General features: G+C 47.6%; 8 protein-coding genes across 8 annotated transcripts; 4 read left to right on the top strand and 4 right to left on the bottom strand.

The window, feature by feature from the left end:
- Positions 1-235: 235 nt before the first annotated feature.
- slx4 lies at positions 236-2,712 on the bottom strand (the record flags this gene model as incomplete). The annotated part of the gene is made up of 2 exons (XM_026761210.1): positions 236-1,846; positions 1,900-2,712. 2 exons carry the CDS (start codon positions 2,710-2,712, stop codon positions 236-238), a joined length of 2,424 nt encoding a protein of 807 aa, XP_026614356.1.
- Positions 2,713-3,475: 763 nt separating this feature from the next.
- CDV56_107534 (EKC/KEOPS complex subunit CGI121/TPRKB) lies at positions 3,476-4,163 on the bottom strand (the record flags this gene model as incomplete). Its single annotated transcript, XM_026761153.1, has 3 exons — positions 3,476-3,763; positions 3,828-3,950; positions 4,005-4,163. 3 exons carry the CDS (start codon positions 4,161-4,163, stop codon positions 3,476-3,478), a joined length of 570 nt encoding a protein of 189 aa, XP_026614355.1.
- Positions 4,164-4,544: 381 nt separating this feature from the next.
- On the top strand, positions 4,545-5,608 carry CDV56_107465 (Bax Inhibitor family protein; the record flags this gene model as incomplete). The annotated part of the gene is made up of 2 exons (XM_026761084.1): positions 4,545-5,071; positions 5,125-5,608. The coding sequence occupies 2 exons, from the start codon at positions 4,545-4,547 to the stop codon at positions 5,606-5,608; spliced, it is 1,011 nt and encodes a 336-aa protein (XP_026614354.1).
- Positions 5,609-6,163: 555 nt separating this feature from the next.
- Positions 6,164-7,867, bottom strand: CDV56_107368 (alpha-amylase; the record flags this gene model as incomplete). The annotated part of the gene is made up of 1 exon (XM_026760987.1): positions 6,164-7,867. One exon carries the CDS (start codon positions 7,865-7,867, stop codon positions 6,164-6,166), a length of 1,704 nt encoding a protein of 567 aa, XP_026614353.1.
- Positions 7,868-9,818: 1,951 nt separating this feature from the next.
- On the bottom strand, positions 9,819-10,561 carry CDV56_107239 (uncharacterized protein; the record flags this gene model as incomplete). The annotated part of the gene is made up of 2 exons (XM_026760858.1): positions 9,819-10,482; positions 10,554-10,561. 2 exons carry the CDS (start codon positions 10,559-10,561, stop codon positions 9,819-9,821), a joined length of 672 nt encoding a protein of 223 aa, XP_026614352.1.
- Positions 10,562-11,721: 1,160 nt separating this feature from the next.
- RBM8A (RBM8 family RNA-binding protein) lies at positions 11,722-12,298 on the top strand (the record flags this gene model as incomplete). The annotated part of the gene is made up of 2 exons (XM_026760770.1): positions 11,722-11,967; positions 12,068-12,298. 2 exons carry the CDS (start codon positions 11,722-11,724, stop codon positions 12,296-12,298), a joined length of 477 nt encoding a protein of 158 aa, XP_026614351.1.
- A 1,144-nt stretch (positions 12,299-13,442) lies between these two features.
- On the top strand, positions 13,443-15,323 carry CDV56_107016 (putative glycosyl hydrolase; the record flags this gene model as incomplete). Its single annotated transcript, XM_026760635.1, has 1 exon — positions 13,443-15,323. The coding sequence occupies one exon, from the start codon at positions 13,443-13,445 to the stop codon at positions 15,321-15,323; it is 1,881 nt and encodes a 626-aa protein (XP_026614350.1).
- Positions 15,324-22,030: 6,707 nt separating this feature from the next.
- On the top strand, positions 22,031-22,728 carry CDV56_106613 (short coiled-coil protein; the record flags this gene model as incomplete). The annotated part of the gene is made up of 3 exons (XM_026760232.1): positions 22,031-22,272; positions 22,342-22,499; positions 22,562-22,728. 3 exons carry the CDS (start codon positions 22,031-22,033, stop codon positions 22,726-22,728), a joined length of 567 nt encoding a protein of 188 aa, XP_026614349.1.
- Between the last annotated feature and the right edge of the window lie 1,637 nt (positions 22,729-24,365).

Raw genomic sequence — 24,365 nt, 5'->3', positions numbered from 1 at the left:
CCATGGATATGTTCTAGTTCTTCTATCGTCACTAAGAGGATAGATTCTAGCACAATTGAACCCATAAAAAATGGCATGACCCCCACATATGCTCGAATGAATCCCAGGGGTATCTTCCCAATTGCCGTATAGAAGTATGAAGAGACCAAAACTCCAGACCAATGTGCCTCTAACCGATAATGTGCGAAAAGAGAAAAAATATTTTCCAGACAGCTCATCTCATAACGAACGATGGCTACCGTTCAGACCGTCTGCTATTCTTTCGGAAACCGCAGCAGATGCCGTTGCTCTCACACCACTGCCTCACAAACTCTGCACTGACTTCTCTGTCCTCATGGACAAGTCCCAGTCCCTCGATGTTGAGCCAGGTGGCAAAGTCCTCCAGGATGATAGTATCGTACATCAGGATTTTCTCATGCCAGCTAGGGCGCTTGCAGTCAACGGAGAACGATCGTGGTTGCAATCGTACAGCCTTAGTTATCTGACTAGCCAGATCTGGCAGACTAGACTCTACTACAATGTCAGAAGGAGAAGGTTTGTCACCATTTGTCCGCGTCGGACTGGTTGGCGTAGCTGAAACAGGCAGAGGCTGGCTGCTCCTGCTTTCTGACATATGGCGCATGTAACGACTCTGCAGCCGACTGGGAGATGGTATGAGCTCATCTTCCGAATCCTCAATCTCCTCCACATCCGCAAATGATAACTTCGCTAACGGCTGACTCGGTTTATCCTCTAGAGCTGTGCTCGGTTTCGCCTCTTCGTTGAAACATGCGATCTCTTTCTCTGCCTTTTCAGCTGCATCCGTCCTCCAGGTTTGCTTCTTTGACTGAGATTGAATTGTGCCAGCCTTCTCCGTCGAGCCGTCATCTGGTTTCCCCGGAACCTCTTGATCCCCGGTCCGCGTGCTCATGAATTGTGCCTCCCAGCATCTTTCAAGCACTTCGATCATCTTCTTGCGACTCTTCATTGGCTTGAAACCATAAAATCTGACTTTTTTTGACAAAGTAGAGTCCTTCCAATTAGCGAATCGTGGCATTGGACGGATTTCCGACGCCACGAAGGCGGTTTCCTCCGATTTACTTTCTCTTGTTGTCAAGGTTTCCATGTGCGTGTCGACTGCCGCCTCAACTGTATCCATACTCTCTACAGGCTTGAGAGTTTTTTCCTGAAACGCTGTGTTCTCGTCGTCCCTTTCAGTTCTGTCCTGTAGCTCACCATTGGGTTTTGGTGGAAGCTCAGAAATGTCAGAAATGTCTACCATATCCAGCACCTCAATTTCAGCTAGGGATCCATCCATATCTCGAGCTGCGACAGACCACAAATCCCTTGGGGTTTGAAAGCGCGATACTGCGGTTCGAGAAAATAGCACAGACCCTGCCCTTGTGGTCGAAGAAGGCTTGCTGTTTTCAGTCATACTATTTTCTGATGCGCGTATTGCCTTTTGCATATCTCTGAGCATCGTTGGCGAGTCTTCCCGCTCCAGCTGACTGCACGTTCCGAACATCAAATCCTGGTCCTTCAAGTAATTGATGGCATCCTCAGGAGGGAGGACACAAGAGCCGATGTTCAGGGATTTAGAGCACAATTTGCCTTTAGGCAGGACGTTGTTGGTAACATCTTCTGAGGCTGTAACCATGGTGTTTGCTGTGTCCAAGGAATCTGTACCCTCATTGATGTATAGGGCGGTCACACGACCAGTAAGAGTTGTAATCTTTCTGCTCCTTTTCCTCGGCTTCCCTTCGGCTGCCGGAGCTTTCGAGGATCGAGTGCTGCCGTCATTTGAATGGTTGCTATCGACCTCCGGTGATGTCCGCTTAGAATTTGATGGGATTCGAGAGTCTACGAGCTGTAGAAAGGTCAGTATGCGCTGTAGGTTGCTGACAACCCTAGAACACATACCTCTAGTCGCCTGCGCTTCGTTGGAGCGCCATCGTCAGAAAATCTCAAGTCACCTTGAGAAGCGGTGGTAGTTTTCGAGAAGCCATATTCGGATAGAAGGTCGCCGAAGCGATTTTTATCGTCGTCAATATCATCCAATGCGACGGCTCGCTTGCCAGTATCCTTGGTAGGCGTCCAATCTAGCCTTCTCTTCATAGCTGCTTCAAGTTGTAAGCCATCCTTCTCCCACTCCAATTTGTTCGCAACGCTCTTTCCCGGTGAGACGTCCGAAGTCATGGGTTCCTTAATTTTATCTCCCGATTTGTCAGTCTCGGTGTTGCCGGATTTCGCTACTTTCCCCATGATCGTTTTGTTTTTGGACTGGGTGCGCTTATTCGCAGCGTCTGTGCGCTTTTTCTTTGATCCTGCCCCTTTCTTGGAAGTGCACTCATTGTATTTTGGAATGGGAGGCTCAGAATGGCCAAGGACCGTTTGTGACTCGTTCGTAGATTGGGTGTCTTTCACCCGTTTCTGTCTTCCCCCTCGAGACGCCGTCTTTCTCTTCGGTGCAGCCAAATGTTTCGATTTCGTCCCTGTTTCAGATCCTTCTTTCGCAGTCATCGACGAGCCATCTTTTCCATCTTGAGTCTTGAAAAACCGGGAGCGCGTGGGTTTTTGAAACAGCTCCGACGGAGAAGGCAAAGGTGAAGGGGACGAAGGGAGCGGTGATAAGCCAAATACCTTCTCCGGATCACATTTTGTCTCTGCTGGAGAGTGAGAGGGAACCTGATCTGGCGAAGATGAGAGAACGACTACGTCTGTAGCTGTGGGCATGGTGGCGAACCAGATTTGCGGCGAGGGACCGTACCCTGTCGGCAAGTCATTCGTCTGATATAGAGTCCAGAAAGATAATGCATTGTGCAGCTGCAAAGAGAGCTCAGAAAATCATTTTTTATTCCATTGTTGAACTCGATGTCACGAGTCCTAGGATGAATGAAAAAAGATGAAGGCGGAATTGTATAAAGCTTGCAGGTGTGTCAGGTGTGTCTTGGCGAATATTGTGTAATTACCACTTTAGGTAATATTGATCGGTGGGCGGGGCAACGGGTCCCATACCCCTCGCAGCTACGAAACTACATGGCGCGACAAATTTCGCTGAGAACTTCTGTATATATCAAGATGGATGTGAGATTTAGTAGGTAATTTATTTTCAGTTTCGAGAACAGTATCAAGATATATTCTAGTCCATCGCAACGTTAGTGAGCATTGACGGACTCTTGAGTGGCCCATATCGGTTACGCGCAAATTGACGCCAGCACCCAAGAACTCTGCCTTGGGTTGTGTGCTATTCGAGTTCATCATAAGGTCATATCCGGTGACAAGGAAACACTGGACGCCGCACTGTAGATTGTCGCCCCACTGCTTTAGAAGGGCAGTAAAAGGGGATTGACCCTGAAGAACCTTCGGACACGGTCATAGATGCGTTCGCGCAGGTCAATCCAAACGGCATGTAATCTTGCTCTTGTAAGATCGAGCATCGCATGAAAGATCCCCAGAGGGAGGCGGTTATAGTCGTTCAGGCAAGAAAGACTTTTGATCACGTTGCCCCCCGCAGAGCAATTGCACCTATCAACGAAAGCTCAAGTCGTCGCTTCTCCTCGTCCTGAGCGCTTAAAGCGCCCAACTTATAGGCTTTTTTAATCTTCGAAACGTCCGAGATTTCAGACAATGTCTCATCAGCGAATTGTACAGGACAACCCTCAATGGACTGCTGCAGATGCGCCGCTACCAAGTCATGAGTAACATCTGGCGTCACAGAAACTTTCACCACCAACAGATCTCTCGTCGAGTCTGTAATGCCAAATTTGCGGAAAGAGTCTGCAATCTGGAGTATTGTCAGCAATGTTCGTGAAAAGCATATCTCTTGTCCATGCACTCCGGAAACGCACATTGTTGGCGGGGCTCAAAGAGAAGACGATTTCCGAATGGACATTGCGCGACTTGAGACGCCCATTGAGATAATCATTAACCGCTCTGAAGATGGCAGAAAGGATATGTGTCCTTGAAAGAACCTTATTTCATTTTAGTATGCTTGCTCAAGTGGAGGTTTCTTATGTGGTCCATACCATGCTCGCGTCAATAAATGCATATTCAAATTCAGCATTGCCTGACAGCAGCTGCTGCCGGAGAAATGGTGCGTTTTTCACATCACGATATAGAGCTATATGAAAAGGCAGAGTTGAAGGCAGATGAGGGAGATGTATGGTCTCGAGGGACACAGTCATGGCGACAAGCACTCTTGTCTGAGATGTCAATTGCAGATACAAAGATGGCTGAGTCAACCAACTCGAAAGACTTTACCTATTCTGCACTTTCTCAGCTACGGCCTCAGATTGACCATTTAAAACAATCGCAGCTGATAATCAGTAACTCCGATTCCTCCGCAGCACAATTTCTCCTGCTCTGTGTGCCCCTCCCCTCCCCCACTATGTCAGCGTTCGTAAGCATTTGCCACGTGACTGCACTTCTCGAACGTTCGGACTCCCGTAGTGGCTGCGGCCGGAATTGCTGATATCACCGGCCCGTTGCTTTAAATACCATCGTCATCTCCAGCTTTGAGCGTCACCACTGACACCAATCCTAGTTTTGACACATTCATTGCAGTCATGGCGTTCTTTCTAAGGCGCCCCTTCGCCGTTCCAACGGCTCTTCGTCAAGCCCCTAAGGCAGCGAACACCGCTCGCTTCATCCACAACTCACCTATCAAGCCCGTTCAGTCCAAGCCTCTGGGTCCCTCCTCGTCCTCGATCTTCGCACAGTCCAGACAGACTTTCCAGAATGCCTTCCGGCGCACGTACATGCAGCCCACTTACGGCACAGCTCAGGGCAACCTCACTCAGCGCCTGCTCTATGGTGCGGCCATTGTGGGTGGCACTATCATGGCTACCAACTTCATTTTCAACCGTGAAACAAGAGAGGATGGTGGAATGCCTGACTACGAGCGAAGCTATCTGAACGAAACTTTCATGCACACCGGACTTGGTATTGGTATCATCGGTATCGCCGCTAGAGCTCTGCACATGAATGGATGGTCTTATCGTTTGATGGCAACCAACCCTTGGCTGGTTGCCGGTGTTGGTCTGGTTGCAAGCATGGGCACGATGTTCGGTACCTACTACACTTCTCCCGATAAGTAAGTTTTTCAAGTCGCTTTTCTTCTTGGATGGTATGCTGACGAATACTTAGCTATGTCATGAAGTATGGTCTCTGGGCTGCCTTCAACGTCACTCAGGCTGCGCTCCTTTCCCCTTTGATGTTCATGCACCCTGCTCTGCTCGCTCGTGCCGGTCTCTACACTGTTGGCATGATGGGTTCGATTGCGTTCGTCGGTGCCACCGCGAAGCAGGAGAAGTACCTTTACCTAGGTGCTCCTCTCCTCGCTGGTGTGACCGTCGTTGCTCTTTCCGGCTTGGCTCCCCTCGTTATTCCCGCCACTGCCACACGTGCTCTGATGTGGTCCGAGAAGATTTGGTTGTACGGTGGTCTCGCTGTATTCGGTGGCTTCACCCTTTATGACGTCCAAAAGATCCTGCACCACGCTCGTTTGGCCCAAAGAGGACTTGTTCGCAGGGATGTCGTCAACGAGAGCATCAGCCTCGAGCTAGACTTCATCAACATCTTCGTCCGTATGGTACAGATTTTGGCCATGCAGCGCCAAAACCGGAAGTAAGCGTGATCTTGCTTTGAAGTGAAATCGACATCTACCATGGATCGGTTTTGCCTCCTACCACACTTAGCCCGCACGGATTCAGGACAGAACAATAGTGCGCAGGAAGTTGGTGTCTTCTGACTCGACATCTCCAAGGTCTCGTTTGTATGATAATTGAGTTACAGTTGTTCAAGAACTGGCTTTTAGGGTGTATGGTTTTTTCTGGAGGTTTTCTGATTTTAGCACCTCTAACAGCCAGGCATGGCATTTGGTTGGCATACTATACCCTTCTCAAGATCGGAGGTCTAGAAGGGTTTCACCACCGAAGTCTACAAATTCTGGTATAGCTAGAAATAGTGGGAAGACAATCTCCACTCATATAAAGTGACATTAAGAAAAGGAGGAAAGCAATTTGCGAGCTACTGATTCTGTGCTAGAAGAGTTGTGGTAGTACTTTTCATCACGATTGAGCGTAAGAGGCTGCCTTGGGGTACATCACATCTAGATTGATTGAGAGATTATATAACAAATGCGTTCAAGGTGAATATTGAAAGGATGTAGTAGGACTCAACACCATCATATCATACATGAAACCAAACAACCGATTGACAATAGGATCAAGGTGGGCCAATTCAAGAACCTATTACCAGAAGATTGCATCGTGTTCTTTTTCAGCGTAAGATACGTCGTCCCATTCGACCTCCCGAATCCGCATAAACCACTTCCTTCCATCATGTCGGCGGGAAAAAGGACCCGAGGCTCGCCTTGATCCATGCTGACCTTGAGAAGTCCCATGTCATTAACCGAGTAGTTGACGCAAGTGAGCACATCCATGACCACAAATCCAGGTTCGTAGCCTATTAGCATGTCCAGCTCATATTTGCCGCTGTTCGTGCCTTGAGATGACAAGACCATCACAAGTTGCCGGCCCTCGACGCCTTTGCGGAAGCCCATCTCGCTAGACCCTGTGTAGATGGGGTAGGTCTGTGAGTCAATATACGCTGGATCAATTTGGGCTGCATGCTTTCGGATTCTGTTCAGTTTCGTCGCTAGTTGGTAAAGCGGAGCGTTGGTGTCGTAACCTGAAAGCCATAAGGCCTCGCGGTTCTCCGGGTCATTGGCCCCTGAGAAATGTTGTTCTTGCCCTTGGTAAATCATCGGTATGCCGTCGAACAGCATCGTGAATGTGAGAACGTTTTTAGCGAGCTGCGCCAGGGTTAGTCTATTATCGATTGAATACTTGGAAAGGGCAACTTGAGTTCGCTTCCTTACCGCGATGTCATCCTTGAAGCTTGCAAATCGGGGCACGTCGTGGTTTTCCGAGAACGAAGTAAGGGCCGTAACATCAGAACATGTCTGTTTCATAACCTCTACCTGATTCGTCAGAGAGCTTGTGTTGGCTTTCGTAAATGCCTCCAAGATGGAATAATAGATGGGATAATTCGGGACACTGGGGAGGTCATTTTGATATCCGCAGATCGTCTTCACGGATGGCTCGAAAACTTCGCCAGTGATGAAGGCGCCAGAAGCGTTATGGAACAATGGCAGAAAGCTTGGTGTAACATGCTTGGCTGCATCCAGACGTAGACCGTCGATTGAATATGTAGTCATCATTTTTCTAATCCAGTCCGAGAGCATGCTCTGAACTTGGCTATCTTCTGTCTTTAGATCTGGAAGAGGAACAATATCATCACCTGTCCAGCAAGTCTGCGCCAATGGATAGTTGTCATAGTCGGTTATCTTGCAATATGGATGAAAGAACATTGCGTCATTGAATGGGCTGAGCGCCGAATAGTCAATGCTCGTTGCCGGGTTTCGTCCGTTGGTGATGTACGCCAAGTTGTTGATGACAGTATCTACCATCAAATACATGCCCCGGTCATGAACAGCCTTGCTCAAGTCTAGCAGGTCCTGGTGAGTGCCAAAGTGTGGGTTTAGCGCATACATATCCTGGACCCAGTAGCCATGATAGGCTTCTCCGTACTGCACGCGTCCCTCGACATTCTGGGCTATTGGGGAGATCATGATGGCGTCAAACCCCATTCCTTGAATGTAATCGAGGTGTTCAATTGTACCTCTCCATGAACCACCACAGCGCAGCCCTTCTGTGGTGTTGCATGGATGAGTGGTGGACCCATCGGTACGTGCAAATCTGTCCGTCATGGTTTGATAGATAGACCTGGACTTCCATGCACTCGTATCTGCAGCCAAGGACGGCACGAGCAGGTCAAGCCCTACAGTGATGCAGAGCCACTGCAGGATTCGCAATGAGTGTGACATTGCAGTGGAGATTGCCGCTTCAAGCAAGAGAGGGCAAGGATGATATTAGAATAGGATGAATGACAATGACACAACGAAAGCATGAAGTGAGCAAGATCGAGACCACAGGAACAAGTCACTCCCCATGTAGCTGCTGAGGAATATGTTGTATGGTTCAGTAACCTGCTGAACCCATAAGATTGTAGGACTGAATCAGTATCGGAATGATGGTAGCAGCCTCTTGCAGGAAGCAATGACTCAGGACAGAAAGGAATGTATGGCCAAATGGATCATTGACCACAGCAGCAACCAGAGACAAGGATTAACGAAAGACAGTCCTGAATCAATACCATGGGAAATGAAGCATCTACCAATGCCAGACGAAGTGCCCAAAGAGCGAACGTGTGATGTTCTTTGAACAAGCGACTGAGACGCAATGAGTGGATAAAAGAGAGACGAAGCTGAATGATGTTAGAGAGAGCCGGAGATGCGGATTCAGAGACTCATTTGAATCATAAAGTGAGTGACCGAGATTGGAAGGGAATATAGGACAGTAAGCTGAAAGTCATATTGGGGAAGAAAAGAGTTGCAAAGCGAGGAGGAAGGGGGAAAATGAATCGAGGCAGGATGAGCATCTGTGCCTTATTTTATTCCTGCATAGAGAGTTAAATTGAATCTCTACTCGCTCTCGAGTCTCGAGGTATAAGAAGGAGACCTTCCATATGTTGTTTATCATCTGTCGATGATTTGTAGTCTTGACTGAAATTATCATTCCCCCTGCTTCCCTCCCTTTCGAGACTTCTATCAACTTAACACGCTCGGTGAGACAAGGGATATTCAGTCGAAATAGCTCATGGACTTTATATCAACCAACCAAGCATAATCTCATTGTGTCCGCGATGGTTAGCTTGAAAGCGGACCGCGGCCGGACTGAAGATATCGGTGCTCTCCCAAGTTCCCTTTTGCAAGCAGACCTTATCACTGCATACTCGACGGGAGAGCATTTAGGCATTTTGCACGAGTCTTGAACTACCATTCCGCTTCGGTAACTCATGTAGTATTGGACGAGTCCGATAGCATAGCTTCACAAAATTGAACGCCTCCAGCAGGAAGAACAGCTTGAACTGGGGCTACAACAGCTATTCTGCAACCCCAAAGACCAAAGCTATTGGATGGACGGCTACAGATCGTCAGGTCGCCATATGAAACTTGTAAGTTGTCTTAAAGTCAGTTCAATCATGCAAGGGCGGCATCAACAAAGGGAGGAAAGGGAGAGACACCAACTCTTTTAACCGTCTCTAGAAAACATCTACCACAATGTCAAGTAGACTCATGGGTGAATGCGTTATGAGCGTACGGCTTAAGTAGTTAAATAGAGCTGGTATGCAAATCCGTGGAGCTCTGGTGGTGGTTGTCAGGAGGAAGCGTGACCTCTGTTGCGGATCACTCCTTGGTCTTCCTTCTGCAACACCACAACTTACACATCCATCCACCGTTCATCCATTGAAGACCTACAGCCAGATTTAGACCTTTTTTGAAATTGTATATCAAAGATGAAATCCATGCTTCGAGCTACCTTGATGAGGATGGGTATTTTCACAAAGGGAGGTTGTTCAATTCCTCCAAATATGAATTTTCCTGTCTAGGCTTACACTAGGTAGCATTATGCATTGTCCTCGGGAGTCGGGACAGAGAACCGTCGACATGATTCGTCTCAATCAACCATAGGTTAATAACATCCAAGATCGGGCATAATTGAACTAATATCAGCCAAGACCCTCGTGCGTCGCAATCAAAGTTCAAAGTTGAGCTCCATCAAGGTCGTCAGATGACTTCTGTTCACTTTCCTCCCACAAGAATACTGATCAAAACGGCATTGATAGCCCAAAATTCTCCATTGAATCGACTGATATTGTCGAAATACATGCCGATTGAGACATCTGCGCAGTATTTGTGCCGTCAGCCGCTTCGCTTAGGAGACGACCATGTCCACCGGTTTTGCTTCAGCGACCTCCAATTCATTGAAATCGGTCTTCTCAGGCCACAATTCGCTTTCAATGACTTTCCAGTTCAAGCCTGCTATGCCGGGAGCGCCCGCCATGTTCACCAGAAGACACCACTGCTCTTTCGAGATCCTGTGAAAGGTTGAGAGAATGAGGGCCACCGTTTTCCACTCATGAATCCGTTTACCTGGTAGGAGGATTTCAATTTTCTGTTCAGACCAGTCACAGCAGTACACATCAGTGTACAGCTTGCTGTCTTCCATCGGCATGAATCCGAAATGTTTCACCCTCATACGCATCTTATGTCCTTTGACGTCGCAGAGTGACTCTCTCACTTGAAGAGATAGCAAAAGCGACTCGTCGGCAAGGCCATGCATGTTGACGAAGTGGACGCTCTGCGCATCAATCTTCAGGTAAGTGACACGGAATGTTTTGCGAGTCTTAGGATCCTTGGTTATCTCTCGTATTATCATGGTGTGCAAGATCAGGTCGAAGAACACATCAAGCTCAGAATCAGGCTGATGTAGCTCGCGAGTTTGCTCCGGTCCAGAACCACGCAGGAATATTTTGATGCTCGGTGGCTTTTCTGGAGGCTTCTTGGGCTTTGGCTGGCAAGCACAGTTTGGATCGTCGCTGTTGTCCAGAAAGGGTAATCTGTCAGTGTTCCTGTCAAGAAGTTTGGCTGCTTTAGATTTGGAACTCACCACTGCATTTCGAATCGAGCCTTGATGAATTGATGAGAAGTATATTTACTCCTCTTTCAGAAGGGATTCTGTGAGTTAAGGTGAACACTGGGGAAAGAAAAAAACAGAGAGATGGGAGACAGTGACGCGCTGTGCTGTGCATCTGCTAAATAAACAGTGGCAGGGCTTCATTCACTGTCCTCACACATCAGTACTCCAGTGAAGCTACACTTAGGAGTTTGACAGAACATCCTGTCAATATTCACATCCCAGACATCCATTGCATCTGGTCATAGACTGCTGATAGTAGTTAAAAGCTTGGAGATCATCTATATCTACAAGACCTGTGAAAGAGCGATTCATTTAAGAAGACTGAGTTGATCATCACAGCTTCTGAGAGCCTATAGATACTGAAGATAGTGCAATTGCACAGGGATGTTGCTATAACCATGGAAATTTTCACTTATAGAAGCTCTCGCTCTCTCTATCTCTCTCTCTCTCTCCCGCAACATTGGTCTTACGAGGGCTCATGTTGTCATTCTGTGGGATTATAGGTAGATACTCGAGACCAGTCTTTTGCCTCGACACGTACTTCAGATGGCCTATCAATTGAGAAGATACTAAGGCCATTCATTGCCTTCAACTGCAGCCCATCGCTCATCTAAAATGTCTGGAATCACAACCAACTACTTCAGAGAGTGTCTCTACTGTGCTTTACTTTCAAATAGAACTCTGTAGCTTCTAGAGCTATCCCACAGTCTCAGATTCTTCTATTCATCCTATATCCTCAATATTCATACTACAATTTATACCTGAAATTCACTGAGAGTCAAGACTCGATGAACAGGGTCTTAACAAAATCCGTCTCTGACAAGACTCCGAAGATCATGCCATAGTTGCTCAAGATGGGTAGAATTGCTGAAGCAAAATGAGACAGAGCTGACTACAGCGCATGTATTGACTCTCAATCTAAGAATTTTCTGGGGTAAGTTTTGACTGCATGTACCTCTCTATGTCTCTGAAGGATATCACGTGATTATATAATCATATCACCATGGCGCCAAGCTTCCGCGATGTCAATTATCATGGATGCTACATCGCCAGAAGCGTTCTCTTATTCTGATTCGCACTCCTCGCCTTCCGGTCTTCATTTACCGTCTTGAGACAACCTTCTTTATATACCATCACTATGTCAACAGAAATGGAAGTCGACGTCCCGCAAGAGGAGATCCCTCAGGGACAATCTGGCGGCGGAGGTTTCGATCCTCAAACACAGGCGGGAGCCGTTGCAGTGCGCAGCATCGAAGGATGGATTATCCTCGCAACCAACATTCATGAAGAAGCTTCCGAGGAAGATGTCACCGATCTTTTTGCTGAATATGGAGAAATCAAGAACTTCAGCCTGAATCTGGATCGCCGGACGGGTTATGTCAAGGTGAGCTGAGTCTTTCCTGCTCTGCAATTGACCTCGCCCTTTGCTACGTCGTTTGTTTCCGTCTCCATGGAAGTTGCTGACATTGCAATTTCTTCGTTAGGGCTACGCATTGATTGAATATTCTACCCTCCCCGAGGCATCTGAAGCTATCAAAGCCCTCAACGGAGCCAAACTGCTCGACCAGACAATCCATGTCGACTATGCGTTTGTCCGACCTCCTCCTTCCAACAAGGGCAAAGGCGGAGCACAAAAGGGCGTTCGCAATGGGCGAGGTCGTAGCAGGAGCCGCGACAGAAGCCGCAGCCCGGGAGCTGATAACGCAAGAGATTAAGCATGACATTGCGATGAAAGAGCCTTCGGTCGAGGCGCATCCTCCCTTCTCTCTCACCTCTGATTTGCGATGGTCTGTGTTCTGATCAGACGGTTTTGGGAATAGCCATGACGATCTTGGACACGGCACGTGTAGCTGCTGGTTGGGTTTGTCACTATTGAGTGCTGGGGGCACATGAAAGTTCATTGTGCTTATATCGCCGGCATCATCTCTCCCGAGTCAGCGCCCTATCTTTGACTGTGATCTATCATATTGGCCGGGGAGATAGTTGTCGGCACTGTGACCTATTTGCAGAATGGTAGGTATTCGTCCCTCCGGAGGATTTCCAGTGCTGCTTGCTAATGCTCAGACAAGAAGATGTGAAATGAATGGCATTCTACCAACAAGATATCCCATAATATTCTGCTAGGAACATTCCATGCAATGGTATTTGATGAGGTTACTGGTCTCAATCCTCGCCTGGGTCAAGGACTATCTAGTCTGTCACCTTCCACATGAGTTTCGTACTGAAGTAGAGGTCAAGCAGGATAATCAACGTAGCAGATATTATGAATTTGCAGTAACTGCACCCAAGTATTGTCACAAGACCAATTGCCGTACTGGACCAGAGCGATATCCTCCATGAGACTACATATTGACCGCGTGATTATCTTTGAGATCAACAAGCCACCAAGCGGGGAAATCTCCAGTGTAAAAGAGACCCATCTGCAGATATTATAGTGTTGGAGACTCAGTTTATACTCATCTCGAAGACTCAGGTGATAAAAGTAGAGAGACCAAGCGTGGGTCAGCTGGACCGAAACCGGTCCAGCTGAGAGGAATAATGAGAAGCCAAATCCGGGAAGCCGCAAGACGGAGATTTCCCCGCAATCCAATCGACTTATCGTCCAAAGAACCTTCCATGCTGCGAGTCCACAGCCATCAACATCTCATGCCAGCGATATTATTACACGGCATGACATGAAATATTTCTTATTGTCCTCGATTGGTCGCAGGTCGCCTTTTGTGGTCTTCATCATCTCCATTGTCTATAGACTCCGCATATACTCTCTTTGACACAGTGATTTCCCGCCGTTGACCGCGAGACTGCTGCTTATCGATCATTCAAGCATTCTGTCGATGACTGAGGCGCAACTCAGGCAATATGGTATTGCCCATATCCTTATTTCCATATCTTTGCGTCCTATTTATACAATCTGGGGCCATTGCGCTGGCGCAAGTGCCTCAGGACGTCCTTTCCCCGCAGCAACCCTTTCCGCAGGAGTCAACGGTGCCCAGTGACTCCGGGAGATCATCCGAAGAATGGCCTTTGACGCCCCAAAAGCCGATTGCAGAGACGGAGGACTCCATTCGCAGCACGCTGAGGGATCTTGTGGACGCCTTGAATGTAATGCAAGAGGAGTATTTTGAGTTATGGCAGGGAAAATGGCCGACTGCGATTGACTGGACGGCTGCTGTCCTGGGAACTCATGTCTCCGCTACCCTCTCGTCGCTCAGTTCCACCGTGGGCGATGTTCTGCTCTCAACTCTTTCTGCAGACGCCGAAGATGCTGAGGGAGAACCCCAGTCCGCCGTTCAACGCTCATTGGCGTTCGAGAACTTTATCAACCACTTCTTCGATCAAACCTCTGCGTTCTACTATGGTGAAGATGCAATCTCTTTGAGAGGGCAAGCTTTTGACGACATGCTTTGGGTTGTGCTGGGATGGCTGGAGAACATCAAGTTTCAGGTTCTACATTCCGACTTGCACTACGATCGTCTCTCGTCGTCGAATGCGACCACAAAGCATCGCTGGCATGGAGCTCAGTTTCGGATTCCAGCGGCTCATCGGGCGCGACTTTTTCACGAGCTTGCGTCCAGTGGATGGGACCTCTCGCTCTGTGGGGGCGGGATGATCTGGAGTCCGTATCTCAGTCCTTACAAGAACGCAATCACGAACGAGCTCTACATATCTGCCAGCGTTGGCATGTATCTTTACCACCCTGGAGATGAAATCAGCTCGCCCTTCGCTCAGGCTTCGGCAACTAGCGAAGTTGCGTCAGATGGATATCCCCACGATCCTGCTCATCTGCAAGCTGCCATTGAGGGATATGAGTGGCTCAAGACATCGAACATGATGGGCGTCGGAGGCTTGTATGCTGACGGGTTTCATATTAGTGGCTGGCGGAGCGAAACACAACCTGGTACGCGCAGATGTGATATTCTCAACACCATGGTATACACGTACAACCAGGGAGTCATTCTCAGCGGACTCAGGGGCCTCTGGCTTGCAACCGCATCACAGGATTACCTGCAAGACGGGCACGAACTCGTTCGGAAGGTCATTCGTGCTACTGGATGGCCCAACACGAGCGGCCGACAGTGGGCTGGCCTTGGTCGCGGTGGCGTGCTTGAAGAGTCCTGCGACTCTTCTAGCAGCTGCTCACAGAACGGGCAAACTTTCAAGGGCATCTTCTTCCACCATCTCACAGAATTCTGCCGGCCTATGTATCCGCAAGAGGAGCGATTCTTGGCCGCTACGAATCGGACGTCGGAAGCCGAGGACAATGGTTGGGAGTATGTTTATGAGCGGCATTTGGCCAGATGCCGGGCCTACCGACCCTGGATCGAGCACAACGCAAATGCTGCTCTTCTTACCAGGAATGACGACGGCAAGTTTGGCACGTGGTGGGGCAGACGATATCGTGTTCTGGATGATGCTATTCTCGATCAAAGCCCTCTGCCTCCTGGCGCGGTCGATTATGAGAATTACGGCGATAGAGGCGAAGGCTGCTCTGAGGAGCTAATTGGTGCGCTGCGTAGCTGTCCATCCCGGACCGCTGGCAGCGCGGAGAGGCCAGAGTCCTCAGATCAACGACGGGCATTGAGAGAGACATGGATTTGGACGAACAGGCCGACGTTGGCCGAGGTCCGGTCGAAGGACTATAATGACCGAGGACGAGGACGTACTGTTGAAACACAGTCAGGCGGCATTGCTGTGTTGCGCGCTCTGTATCAGTGGAAAACGACCGCATCTTTGTCGTAGCAGGACTGCTAGGGCCAGCAATAGGTTCATCTATATAGTCAGTTAACGAGGATACGCCCATGTGAGACTCAGGCTTGTTTCTCCGACATCCAGTCCACAAGTTGTATGCCAGCGCTGGAAGTAATGCCTGCTACCCTGTAGTTGAACAAAAAGGACACACGGTTGCATTAAGTATTTCAAGGGACTTGATCGATTATATGGTTGATCCATTGATTTTGGCCGATGGTACGCCGCTAGGCCAACACAAAGACCAATGGACTGGATCGACATTCCAGAACAGACGAGGAGACAGAATCCCTGTGAGCATCTCAATCTATCCTGTCCCATAATTCGCACGGTAGACTGGACGTGTACCACTTGTATCATAACCAGGAGTCGACCATGGAATGCTAGGATTATAAATAAATGGTTATGGTTATGGTTAGCCATGCAGAATCCCTGACATCTACAGCAAAAAGCAAACATGTCTGACCCTGGACACTCCTTCGTTACATCCTGGCGCTGTCCTGCATCAAGCAAACAGCGACACTTAATGGACAAGGATCTTATCCAACCCCTCCTCCTCATGCCCTCGATCTCACCCGCCCAGCGCCCATACCACGGTAGTGACGTGCATCATGTCAGTAAAGCATGCGAAGACCAGCTGCAGTTTGACCTCTTGACAGATGATTGGAATTGATCTAGACTCTCTGTGATTGGTTTATGGTCCTCCCGAGGAAGAAGTCAATAGAGTCCATACTACGTACCTACCTAGTAACCTTGCTCATGCGTCAATAATACAGATTAGCGATTAAAGATACGGCTAGTTAGACTACTGATGGGGGGGTCCTTGAATTGGTCAAGGGTCAGCTGTAGCGGTTGACCTCGTGAAGGGGATCGAGGGTTTCCCTTATCCACGGCATGATCGGGCTGCTATCCCGCCAGACATAAGACCGAGTACCTCAGGCCCAGGGTATGGGTTTATCATCGATCGCTGTTTCTTTTCTAGCGTCATGGGTCATGACAGCCATTCTGGCAATGACAGATAGATACCATCTCCCTGGACGGTCGGTAGTTCCGATCTGCGGATAAAGAGATCCAGGACGGACTGTCCAGTGTCCACATGAGGAAAGCTAAAGATACGCGACTGAGGATTTAGATAACGCCAAGTCAGAGCCTCGGATACTTGTGGTTGTGAGGCTTGCAGCCGCATGGCACTAGAAATGTGGGCGGCGCAGGGTGGGAGGGGAAGCCGTTAATCTGTCTCAGAGTCTCTGATAAATATCTAGATAGTTATCCGACGAGGCTTGTCGGTCTCTGAATGCTTATGCCAAGGGCGAATTAACCTTTCGTGACGACGACGGAGATGATGAGGAATGTGCCGAAGCGAGTCTCGTATTCCTTTGGGCTCGATGCCTCGCGGAAGAAACTTGAGGAAAGACGTCGTAACCTCAGACCCGTGGACACCGGACAGTGCACAGCAGACGGTACGGAGCAGACAGACACGGGATGGAGTCGAATTCTCAAAGAATAATTTCAATGGAGAATCGATGCTCGAGGATGAACATGCGGATGCCCACCTGGCGGGTGGAGGAGCAAATCACCTCTAAGCGACCAACTGACGATCAGGAGTTCTCTATCGTGATGTTCAGGATCGGCCGCCAGAGTACGTACTACTTACAGATTCAACCTTTGTGGACTCGATTTTCTGATAGCATTCCTTGATCGAGTCGATGTCCAAGTTTTAAGAAGTAGCCAAAAAACCATAGAGGATTTCTGATGATAGTATCTATCTCTTTCCGGTAGTATAAGGTAGGTACTAAGGTAGGTAAAGCTAGGTAGATGTCTTAAGCAGTTGTAGGAGGTCGGACCCTAACGAATGAGCAGCACCTGAATGTTTGTTGTGGAGGTGAGTAACACTACCACCAATCAACAGGACCCTACCTGGTAGTGGGGCTGCATAACAGTCACGCGGTAAACTACTCCTTGTACCCTTACATACTCCATACATCCATGGGTAAGGTAAAGGTGCCTTACAGAGGAGGAGGAGGTTTGACTTTCAGCCGAGTTGTGCATTGGGAGACAGTCAGTCTGACTCTGGACAGAATCAACTACAAGAGGAAATGGTAAGGTACGATATCAATGATCAGCACAGTTGAATATCATCCTTCAAACGTCAAATTTAGGCAAAGAAGTAATGCTCATTTATCAGATGAATCCGACCTTCATGGCCATATCATTCTGTTGATCAGAGAAGAGAATTAACAACTGGCAAGAAGCATCTCCATAGATCATCCAATATCCATAAACCCATAAATGTATAATCGCACCTTCAGCAATCAGCAGGTCACAAGCCACCTTCATGGACGGGGGATAACGCATGCGACCCAGCGCTGATAGCCTGATGCGGGGGGTTGAGGAACATATTCAACTGGTTTGTTGGGTTTAAGCGCTCGGCCGGATGAACACTCTCACAAGTTGCAAAGTTGCATACCACTGATACCAGGGCTATCGACCAAGGTAGGTATGTTAATAATATGTTACCATTTTCCATCAATCCATATTTACTCTATACAGTGTTTACAGTTCATGATACATCTCATGTTGTAAAATGGTGAGTTATGATTGTCCACTCACTCCAGGTGAACTGGATGCAATATGCCTACCTGAGGTATCTGACTCGACGCCAAAGAGTCTTCAACATATCTTATATTTTTATTTCGCTCTAATATTGGTCGTTGTTTGATAATTTGAGTGCGAGTCCCTCATTATTATTACCGTACAAATTACGGAGTACGCACCCCCTCAAGCCAAGTCAAGCAGACCCATTGGGCTATTTAACCCTCAAGCAGCGGAAAGCATCCGGTTCCAATCATGCAGAGCAGCAGAACGTCCTTTTGCACTTTTGCCAATTGCCAGGCTTTTAAATGCTTTAGATACTGGCACGAAACCTTAGCCCCGAAGAATGTGTCGAACTTGATTGTTTGAGATCCGTTTTGAACTTCTCTGATTGGATTGAGTGATATCACTACCTTACTCCTCTGAAATTCTTCCCTCGACTGATGACTCGAGTTCACTGTCCGAGTCAAACTAGGATCCATCACTGTTGTAATTTGTGTCCTCCAAAGCGCTAAATCAAACGGGATACATTCACGGACATGCTTTACAGTACAATGACGTGATTTGCCGTCATGGTGCCGATAGTTGCTTTAAAAAGGTGAGCTATGGGTGAACTTTCTCAGCGGCAACTTCAGCCCACCGCAAGGGGGCAAAGTACACTTATTTAGTACTAGTCAGCTTCCAGTAAATGGAACAGTTGAAGAAAATTCTCTTTGCCTTCCCGAAAAGAAATCTTTCGCTTCGCCGGGGATTTAGTAGTCTTGTTGCTTTTTCTTGTTCTCTTGTTCCCCATATTTGTTTTTTCTATTTGATCTTTCTTGTTCTTTGCTGATCAATGATAAGAAAGAGACCAGGCACACGCTGCTGCTTTGTCGGCCCACCCCAGCGGTTGAGATGGGGGTTCACCTTCTTGTACCGTTCCTTTCGCGCTGGTGCCGCTGTATCTGAGTTGGAAGGCAATAAAAGATGTTGTCAGTACGGAGCATTATTAGTACTACTACCTTAGTAGTATGACAAAGGATCGATATTACAAGCTCCATCTGGACGTCCAATCCGAATGTCAGATTTCAAATTTCAATCAGCGACACCTATAGTTGTTGGGTAGAGTCGTGATACCTACACGGCCGAAGGATGATTATTTGGTTTTATGATACCCTCAAGTGGATACAATCATTGCTGTTTATTCATCTTTACTATTATCCATTCCTACACAAACACACTTAGGATATATAGAGAAAATAATAATGATGATAGTTTATGTAAACATATATCCTCCAACTAAGTGTAGATGTTCGATCTGAGTGGAGCGAATGCTTCCGACATGATCGGCGTCCTGTACATCCCTGCCGGTTTCACCCCTCCTACGTAGGCGCAGCCATGGATCCGTCAGAAAAATTGTCGAACCCACGGGAATGGATCATCCTTCTTTCTCTCAAACGGTTGTGATTTGGTAGAACATCACTTGTCATCCTAACTCGGTAAACGAAAAACCTCACCTCACCGTCTTGATTTGTCCGCCGAATGAGCGGTCATCCATGATTGAACACGATGCTGTACAGTCAAACTGCAGAATAGCACAGTGTCGATGTTGTGAACTCCAGTAGAATGCTCGGATTGCCTTGGTCCTCATGCCCATAACTCAGAGCTTGCCACTGTTCTTCGAATCGCTCATTCTTATTATTGAGCATACTTTTCACAGACCAGGGTACATCTGACATTGACAATATCTTGCCGTGACTCGATCGTCATTGCATGACCATGTCCCTCGAGGGCCTCATAGGCTCGTAGGCTGTAGCAGTGGAATAAGGAGTTACTAGTCTCACTCCGCTGAGGGCTGCGATGTCTATCTAACATTCCAATTCTTCCCCGGTCTCTCATCTCGGCTACAGTGGCAATATGACTCTGTTACCCGAAGTTAGGGAGGCCTACGGATGATCTAATGATCTACTCCGTACTAGTACTGTAGTCATCACAGATCATCTTTTGTGAAAACTTTCTGTCATATTGATGGCCATTGAGATAATATTTCAGCACGTCAATTCGTGTTCCCTGATATACGTGGTCATCTAGTCGATATACATCTTCATGGCATGTATCTGCGTCATTTTCCCATCAAGAGGATACCGGTGTTGGACTGTGAGGATCATCCTCATTCATCCTCATTCCTCCGAGAGCCAACCCAACCTCTTCAGTAGTGGTGCAAGACTGCAAGTAGATACGGAATTGTAGTCATTGCGCCCCTTCTTTACCTCTAGGGGGGGTAGACTAGGTGAATGCTAACCGGTCTGGCACTAAGGGGACTGGATATTCGGAGAGTGAGTGACCATTGACCAAGCTGTTTTGCTGGGAAAACCTACTAAAACCAGACTAAACGAGACTAAATCGAATAGAATGGTTTTTAGATGCAAAAAGAGGAACCACTAAGACCAGCCGCCCCTGCTAAACCCACTCGAACCACACCAAAACTGGGGCCTCTCTTCACCGAAATTCCAACTGCCCTTGACCCTGTATCCGTATGCGCGTATGACCATGACGGACTCACTAGGGTACCTCCCTTTAGCGGTATCAATTCCGTGGGTCTAACGATAAGAGGAATGCTAAAATCAAGTGGCGGCCACGAGTCTTCCAGCCACTAACCTTATCTAGTAGGCACTTGTAACTAACAAATCTACTAATACCAAATTTAATTACTCCTTTCTGCCAAAAGTACAACTCCTTGGGTACGGTACTCCATAGGTACAGACCAGAGTACTGTATCTAAGGTACCTACCTTAAGGAAATGTGTACGTACATACTACGTAGGTAGTTGGCTATCCATAGTGTAGTGCAGGCACTCAAGTGAGAATATTATTTATATTATTCTTACCTGCATTTTTAAAATCATTATTTTATCTTATTAATTTTATTATTATTCTAATTATCATCATCATCATCATCATTTTATTCATTAGTATTACCATTTACCAGCACCATCTTTACCTAGCTAGCCACCATAACTTCTTCCTCCTCCTCAAGACTGAGCCGTAATAATAATTTAATATGACTCTGATGAACACTACTACTACAAACCATTAACTAGCTTCCACTACGGAGTACCTCCTCCTACTCACCAAGTAGATAGTCTACCAGACAACTCACTACTATCTACCACCTGCCAACTATTACTCCTAACTACTCCATACCTAGAATACTGTCAATCATTTTGATTCTTTCTTCTTCTCTTTCTCTCCCCTCTCCTCTTCTTACTGTACTCCCCCCCCGCCGTCTTCCTATTATTTACTCTGAACCGATTTTTCTCTTCCTTTTCCTCAGATTAACTCTCCGGAGTTGTTGTTTTCGACTTTCCCGCCAACGTACTTCACATAGTCGGTCTTCCCGTCCACTTTTCTTTCACCTCCTATCCGCCCGTTTTCGGACTGCGACCGGTCCCCATTTCCACAAGCGCTTCGAAAACGCATCAAAAACTGGGAACAGACTGAGAGAGAAAGAGGAGGCATTGCTGGATTGACCATCGACTCAGAGAACAACACTCTGGATTCCTTCTGTCCCGAGTTTCGGTAGCTCGACATCTTTCGCTTACCCGATAACACCCTCCCGAAACTCTCCCTGTCCTTTTCTCCTGACTCGTTCCTGGGGTCACAGCTCTCCTATTTTCAGCGTCTTTTCCTCTTTTTTTCAGCATTGGACTTTCTCACTTCTCAATCTGGTTACTATCGAGATTTCCGAAGCTCATCGCTACTATTCTCGGAGAGACATTTGCTCACACCTCCTGGGTTCCCGACAACTACCTCGAGCGACGAACACAGATTTTATCTGAGTAAATCGCTGGAGGTAGTAACAAATATCGGTTTTCACACTGATCGTACTGGTGAAATATTTTTCTTTTTACGCAGGAAAATTGAATGGTTGAGAAAGGTGAACCTTAACGGCCATTCTACGCGAATCATCAGTTTGCTTTTTCCTTGGGAAGCCACCATCAACCACGGCGAAACCGTTTAAAGTCAACCACCGCCCACCATTACCGAAGAACCATGGCGTCTACATCGGATGTACACGGGTCCTCTCCTGTTCCAACACTACCCCAACCCCATGATAACGGTCGCGTACATATGTCCTCCCTCTCTTCCTCCTCTTCCATATCCGACGCAGAAAGTGAACGAAGGGGCCGTTCTGAACGCCCTCGAATGGCCAGTCGAAAGCCGAGTGCCTCAATTCTAGTGCCTCGCGATCATCCAGAAATTGAAATCGAAGAGGAAGAATTTCCGCCCGACGACGCTCGAGCCATGAGTCCGCGTCGCAATTCTGCTGATTTGGAGCGCTTGGGCAAGGAGGCAAGACAGACTTTGCAGGAGTGAGTTTTCCGATACAACACCACCTACCGTGATAATAGTACCGTGCTAATCTTCGCTCAATAATCTAGACAAGCAAAGGCTCTCCAGTCCTCTCTCCAAGCTCTTGCAGAACGTATTGAGGCGGTCAAGTCCGATCATGACAAACTCGAAAGCGAGAACAAATTCTTACAAGACTATATCGGCGGCCTGACTCGCAATATGACCAAGACCGAGTTGACGAGATCGAGTACCAAGGTCAAGAGATCGCATAAATAACGCGTGCGCCAGTTTAAAACCCTCAGCCGACAGGATCAGAGGCCTCGGCGATCGGGCTATTGGATGTCGAGAAGATTCATGCCCGGGGCAAGTTGACTTTCGGCGTACATCGACCTCTGTCCATCTACACTTCCTCTACACTTCGATCGATACTACGCAACATCTTTACTGGCTGGGTGACAAATTTGCAAACTCGATAAGCCGCAAAAATCCACTTCAACATTACAACACTAACAGAATAACGCAAATGGGATTCCAGCTGCCGCAGGCCTGCAACCTACGTTATGACACTCAGAACACGACACTGTTCATCTCCAATCTTGGTTGCCTTATCAAAATTGTCTCAAGGTCTTCCAAGCGGACTCAGTTCAGCATCGCACCTACCATTGCTCACTAACAACAAACTTAACAAACCATGACGTTCTCAATCAAGCGGCAATCAAGCCCCCCTGTACAACAATGCCCTTCTTCAATCAACAAATCAAAGACTGCAGGTGACTGTGTCCATGTGATATGCCCAAGGGAGAGCCAGAAAGAGTGTGACATCATAGCATGCCATGTGTTGCTATGGAATTCGTTCCGCCACACTGAGTCGTGCTTAATTTTCGACTATCTATCCTTGCGGCTGATCTTGAGACATACCTCACCGACACTTTACTGCCTTGCGTTGGGTTCGAATTACGACCTGTTTCTTTCTCGGGCAGCCTTAACTTCGTCTGTCGATATTTTCGCTACCTTTACCATTCTTCTTCTTCTTCTTCCACTTTTCCCCGCTTTGCCTCTTATTTTTGTCTCTTTCTGTTACCACGGGTGGCCTAGTGTATTTTTTGTGGCATAGCACGCTCGGCGTTTGGTTGTGGGATCATTAACCTAGACTTGAATGACATTGGAGCCGCACTGGACGCATTTGATCTCATGGTCAGCAAAAATGGCGGGAAAGCATTTTCATGGAGCAGCCAATGAGGTTTTCATCTACTTTTCGCGTGTACATTCGTCCCGTCCAGGTCCGATGGTTGTGTTTGTTTGTTTTGCTCTGAAAGACATCTGCTTTACCATACCCAGGGGCGCACAGTTTGATATTAGTATGAATGAATTGAGTTCGAATCAACTTGTATCTCCGGCATGCCTTCGCCTCAAGGGCATAGTGAATCAAGCTGGCATTCCTTCCCTGCCAAGCGGCATTTATACCAACCAGCCTAATTTGTCGGTGCATGAACTCTTGCTTCATACTGATATACCGAGATGATCGACGGAGTATATCCGGCCTACTCCTAATTTATCCTCAAAAGTATGAAATCCAAACGCCACATCTCAGACTCCCACATACTAGTTCGATCTAACCAAGATAGCCAAGATCCAGTGGCGTAAATCATAATGCCTGCATATTGCATACTAATATAGACTCTAGCAGTAGTCTGTAGTCACGGAGATCTATGACAATACACATTGCAAGGCCCATGCTACACGCCCCCCCAGGACTCCGTCCCAGTTCAATTCTCAGATACATCACAGCTGAAGTGAGGTAAATCAAGACAACGCAATTGACCTAGCCTCCCTTGAAACACACGCAAACAAAGGCCAAATAGAAGAGAAACATGATGACATCACCCTCAAACACCCCACGTCCACTACGGGCAAGTCGGCATCGTCATGTTCGGTATGTAATAGGGGTACCGGGCACCTCCCTGATACCCCCCCCTATTTACTCCCAGCAAGCATAATCGATCCATAATAATCTACTCCGCATTATAATAGCAGACGTATGACAGATGTGGCAAGTGTGGCTAAGCATGAATATCCTGCGGAATATTGAGAATCAGGTGTTCTCACTAGAGTC

Source organism: Aspergillus thermomutatus (genome assembly GCF_002237265.1).
Source record: "Aspergillus thermomutatus strain HMR AF 39 chromosome Unknown NODE_97, whole genome shotgun sequence".
In the NCBI taxonomy this organism is placed as follows: domain Eukaryota; kingdom Fungi; phylum Ascomycota; class Eurotiomycetes; order Eurotiales; family Aspergillaceae; genus Aspergillus; species Aspergillus thermomutatus.
This window is presented reverse-complemented; position numbering and strand designations above follow the sequence as displayed.